Source organism: Boleophthalmus pectinirostris, unplaced genomic scaffold (genome assembly GCF_026225935.1).
Source record: "Boleophthalmus pectinirostris isolate CB_2022bp ecotype Guang Dong unplaced genomic scaffold, ASM2622593v1 HiC_scaffold_5, whole genome shotgun sequence".
NCBI lineage: Eukaryota > Metazoa > Chordata > Actinopteri > Gobiiformes > Gobiidae > Boleophthalmus > Boleophthalmus pectinirostris.
Window position 1 is genome coordinate 880,378 of NW_026571404.1, and position 5,000 is coordinate 885,377.

The following is a 5,000-nucleotide window of genomic DNA, read 5'->3' on the forward strand; positions in this document are numbered from 1 at the left end:
CACACGGGGTCTGTGCAGCTGAAGGAGGCGACACCACCACACAGGAAAACCCCGAGTGTGAGAGTCAATCCAAAACTACACACAGACACTGGGGCAGTCTGAGGGAGGCGTTAGGGTGACGTCAGGGTGATGTTAGGCTTCTGTTATTCTTAGATGTTAGTCAGAGTTTAGTTCAGACCTTAATGACGTTATGGGCCATAGTCGGGGTGATGTTGACGCAGCGGTTGAAACAGTCTCTGGCCTCAGATATTTTTCCTTCTCTGAGCAGCTGCTTTCCCTTCTGCAGGTTCAACTCACGACGTCTGAAATAAAAAACACAAAATAATCCTCAGAACCTCAGAAGCACAAATCTCAACCTTTTCAATGTATAAAACCATGACATGAAACTATTTTACAAAAAAAAATATCAAAAGTTCATACTGTCTCTTTAAAATGTTTTTCTGGGATTCTCCGGTTTGTGTCAGTGGCATAAAGTATTTGAGTATTTGAGTATTTGAGTATTCCAGACTCACTCTCTGCGTGATTTCTCCACTTCTCTTTTGGACGGCAGGTTTCGTCCGTCAAACACCAGGATGGGTTTGACTCCAAAGTTCAGCAGCATGTCCACGAGCTTCATACAGAACCACACGTATCTGCACAAAAACACACACACACATTAAAGACACACACACACAGATTAAACACAGTGCACATGTGACGATATGATTCTAGTGACCAATGTTAGACGTTTCCTCCGGCTGTGTTCACATACACACCTGAAATCTGATCATTATTCGATTTCTTTTTCGGTTTCATGTACAGTGTGTCCCAAATATCTGACATAATTTCACAGATCAATAATTTTTGCCAATTCTTGTTGAAATAACCTCAAATTTCCACAGAATGTTCAGAAACAGATGAAGATTTTCAATGTGATGTTTTATTGTCGTTGTGTTTTCAGGTTGAGCCCAAACAGAATCATTTTGTGTGTTGAATCAGCGGCTCAAACTCACCCGAGACTGAAGCTTCAACACAACAATTGGAAAAACTTCACACACTGGAAACAAATTTAGACTTGGAACCAAAAATGTAAAGAGTTCGGTACCGGATTGGATCTGGTACCAACATCAGCATCATCACTGAGCTAGACTTAGTCGTTTTCAAGATAATTGCTTTTTTTTGGGACACTGTGTATTTTTTATTCATGTGTCAACAGAAATAGATGCACATGAACACATGTACACACACATTTTTATGCAGACACAACATAACTTTCCCAATATAATAACAATAAAATTATAAGAAATATGTGTGGTTTTCATATTCTATAATGTGAAGATGTGATAACTTCCAGATGGAGGACAAGAGTCAGTTTTTCCTCTTAATTCAATTATCCAAAATATCGGACATGTAAAAATAATATTGGCCTAAAGAATACTGTGATGTCATCTGAAACCCACCAATACTACTATTATTATTACTCAAATCAATAAAATGAATAATAATAATTAAATTAAATGAATAATGATAATAACACAAATAAAAAGTGGTGGGGTGAGGATTTCTTTTTTATTGTTCACACCTGTTCATGTTTTGACAAGGACAAAAAGAGAAAAGTTTAAGCAAATATAAAAACCAAAGTGAGATATTAAAGACCTGCAGAGCTGGAGTTGTGTTTTGTTTCATTCACACACGTTTGAGTAAATCTTTATTATGAGTCTGTCCACATCTCCAAATCTCCAAACACTCTGTTCCACCTCGTGATGTGATGAAGTGGTAGTGTCCAAGTGAACAGCTCCTTTTTTTCCCTTTAGTTCAGTCGAGATCTGCAACTCCAGGACTGAAATGATCCAGATGATTCTAGTGAAAGTTTGTGGAGTTTAAAAACACTGCAGAGGAACAGAGTGTTTTCAGTTTGAGAGAAGAGCTCAGCCTAAATGTGCAGGTTTGTGTTTTAAACATGTGAATGAAACAAAACACAACTCCAGGTCTGTTTGTGATGATGAAACGACGTTAGAACAGAGCAGAGAACAGAGGACGCCGTGCTTTTGTGACTCACTGATCGGTGGGTTCTCCTTTGGCCAGTTTCTCGGCGCAGGAGAACGCCCCCTTGTGGAGCCAGCAGTACGTGTCCACGGCCACAGTCTGCCCCCTGTACTTCTTCACGTTCACCGGCTCCGCGGCATCTTTAATGAACTGAAGCAGACCAGAGATTCCCATGATCCTCCGGGACCGAGCGCGGAGCCTCTGGAAACAGGAGACGAGAATCAGGGATCAGGAGACAAATTCTAACTCTAACTTTTGGACAAATAATGTGATTCATGTTTAAAAAGTAGGATTCTGTTCTATTTTAAACCTTCAAGCCTTTTTATATCAAACTTTATACTTTACTACTACTATTAAGTTATGTTTAATGTGTTTTGTTCACTGACTTTTTGACTTTTAAAACTTATTCTCATCGTGAAATTAATATATCTACAATTTCAGTGTTTCCCATGGATTCTGTTCAGACTCTGGCTGTACAAATACTTTCTTAATTGTCATTTATTGGCTGTATTTCATATTTACATTGTCTTTTTGAACAGTGCAGTTACTTTTTATGTTAAGGAACAAATAGAAGGTGCAGCAATTTGAGTTTTTTAAATGCATTTTTTTATGTTCATTTTATTTTTAGACTGTGGGAGCCACTTTTCTACCAATGGGAAACACTGGATTTTATTGTGAAGTGAATTTGTCCACTGCATAAAATCAATAAGTTCTACATAAAATACACAATGCTTCAGTTTCAGAGATGTTTTTTTTTTTTTTTTTTTTACCATGGGAAGTAAAAGACTCATTACTAAAAGTTCCTAAAGGTCTAATCTATGCTCTATTTTCGATGGCAGTTAATTAGGCGTACCTTTTAGTCCATATTCACCTCATGTGTCACTGTTAATAAGATAATAACCTCAATTAAAGTAGTTAAAAATCTTGCATAACAGGTTACAACGTCCTCTGCTTTATGCATGAATAACTTCCTATTGAATCTTATTCTATTAACTAATATAATCACATAACACTAGTGTAATAACATCAATGTGAGTTTTAAAGCGAAATATTCAGTGAAACATGACCATTTAAAGCGTTTAAGACAAAATAAACTATTTCAGATCTGCAAAGACACGAGAAACGCTACGTAACAATCAAAACAACGGTGAAATTACGCGCTAAAACCCATAAAACATATTAGTTACAAGTCTGGGAGATGTGTAATGTAATAAACCGTTAATAACCCGCAATGTGGAGTTTACCTGTGTGTTTTAACCCGCTTTTTATCCGAAAAAAAGAGCAGAAAATGACAAAAACACGACACGGAGCTGGAGGGAGTTTGCTTTTAGCGGCAAAATCCGTGTCACTAAACGGAGAGCTGCTATTGGACGAGAGCTGGTCACGTGTAAATATACTGCTCTCCCATTGGCTGGCAGGGCACGCCTTTTTATGACACGGCAAATGTTTGGCGAGGCTTATGAATACAGAAGCTTAACCGGGTTTTGCGTCATTAAAATTAAACTAATAAAACATTTTTATAGTTATGAGACGATACAAAGGACGATAGATAATATACAATTTCTAGTTTTAGTTAGCATATTTAGTTTTAAATGAAGAATTAAGCGAGTAATGTAAGTTGTATGAGTCAGTAATGGCCAAACTATCAATGAAGAAACTAAATAGACAATTTTTTTTTGAGTGAATTTAATTACTTTTCGAGTTTTTATGGCTATGAGACGAGCTAAAACACGTCAAATTATATTCATCTGTAGTTTTAGTTAGAATATGTAGTTTTGAATGAAGAAATACGCGAGCGACAGGAGGTTGTATGAGTCAGTACTAATAAATGATGAAACTAACTAGACATGTTTTTGAGTGAATTAAATTACTTTTAGAGTTTTTATGATTATGATACAAAATAAGAGATGCTTTTGAGGATAGATATGTATTGTTAAAGGTGTTTTATAGAAAATATTGATAAAAAATGATATGCATGAGTGTAAATGTAGAACTAAAACGTCCCAGTTTGACGCGGCGCCCTGAACGCGCCGTGAGACGTGTCGCGTTTCTGCTTCCGGCTCCGCGTCTGCAGCGGACCTGAGCGAAAACAACATGCTGTAGCGTCCAAAAAAACCCACCAAAAAAACACCAAAAAAAACACCAAAAACACCGATGACACCGATGACACCGCCACCGGGACTCTCCTAACGCCTGCCCGTGTCCACTGTGCTTTCCGCGGGTCCGGAGTGTGTGAAAAAGCGGCGTGACGATGCAGTTTTCTCCCAATAATGGAGACTTTACGTTCGTGTCTTCGGCTGAGGCGGAGGGTGAGTACTGCTGTTTACTCTTAAAATGTAATCCCCTACAGATTACAGATTACACACCCCAAAATGTAGTTTGTAACGTAGTCCATTAAATTACTTAAAGTGAGTAATGTAATCTGAATACTTTGGATTACTTGATTTGTTGTAGAGAAGCAAAGACGAGGAAATCTTCACATGAGAAGTTTTGTCTGATAAAAGAAAATAAAAAGTCCAAACTTTACTGAACCAAACTAAAAATATTATTGATAGAAAACGAAGAAACACGTCCACACAGCAGGATTTAGCCCTATTAAATCCTGGTTTAGAACGGTTTTAGACCTTGTTTAGACCTTGTTTAGTCCTGGTTCAGTCCCGTTTTAGACCCGGTTTAGACCCGGTTTAGACCTAGTTTAGTCCTGGTTTAGACCTGGTTTAGTTTCTGTGAATGTGTGGAATTACTGGAAAAAAAAAGGGATTTAGCCCAAAATGTGAAAACAGTAAAATCCCTCTGTGTAATCCATTTATTTCAACAAAGTAACTGTAATCCAATTACCACTCACTGAAACAGTAACTGTAACTGAATACAGTTACTCATCATTTGTACTCTGATTACTCCGGTACATGTAATCTGTTACTCCCCAACACTGAGGGTGAGCTAATGCTAATGCTAATGCTAATGCTAAGTGACAT

At 37.5% G+C, this 5,000-nt stretch overlaps 2 protein-coding genes across 3 annotated transcripts in view; one reads left to right on the forward strand and one right to left on the reverse strand.

The window, feature by feature from the left end:
• exo1 (exonuclease 1) overlaps positions 1-3,386 on the reverse strand; it is a 23,590-nt gene extending 20,204 nt beyond the window's left edge. Inside the window, exons 1-4 of the mRNA XM_055162907.1 lie at positions 3,270-3,386; positions 2,039-2,226; positions 513-632; positions 179-302 (exon numbers count right to left, since the gene is read on the reverse strand). Coding sequence (XP_055018882.1) covers positions 179-302; positions 513-632; positions 2,039-2,199 — 405 coding nt within the window. The 5' untranslated portion in view covers positions 2,200-2,226; positions 3,270-3,386. The remainder of the gene's footprint in view (positions 1-178; positions 303-512; positions 633-2,038; positions 2,227-3,269) is intronic.
• A 686-nt stretch (positions 3,387-4,072) lies between these two features.
• yipf4 (Yip1 domain family, member 4) overlaps positions 4,073-5,000 on the forward strand; it is an 11,566-nt gene continuing 10,638 nt past the window's right edge. For both annotated transcript variants that reach the window (XM_055162375.1, XM_055162376.1), the window contains exon 1: positions 4,073-4,334. In XM_055162375.1, the coding sequence (XP_055018350.1) occupies positions 4,277-4,334 (58 nt within the window). In that variant the 5' untranslated portion in view covers positions 4,073-4,276. The remainder of the gene's footprint in view (positions 4,335-5,000) is intronic.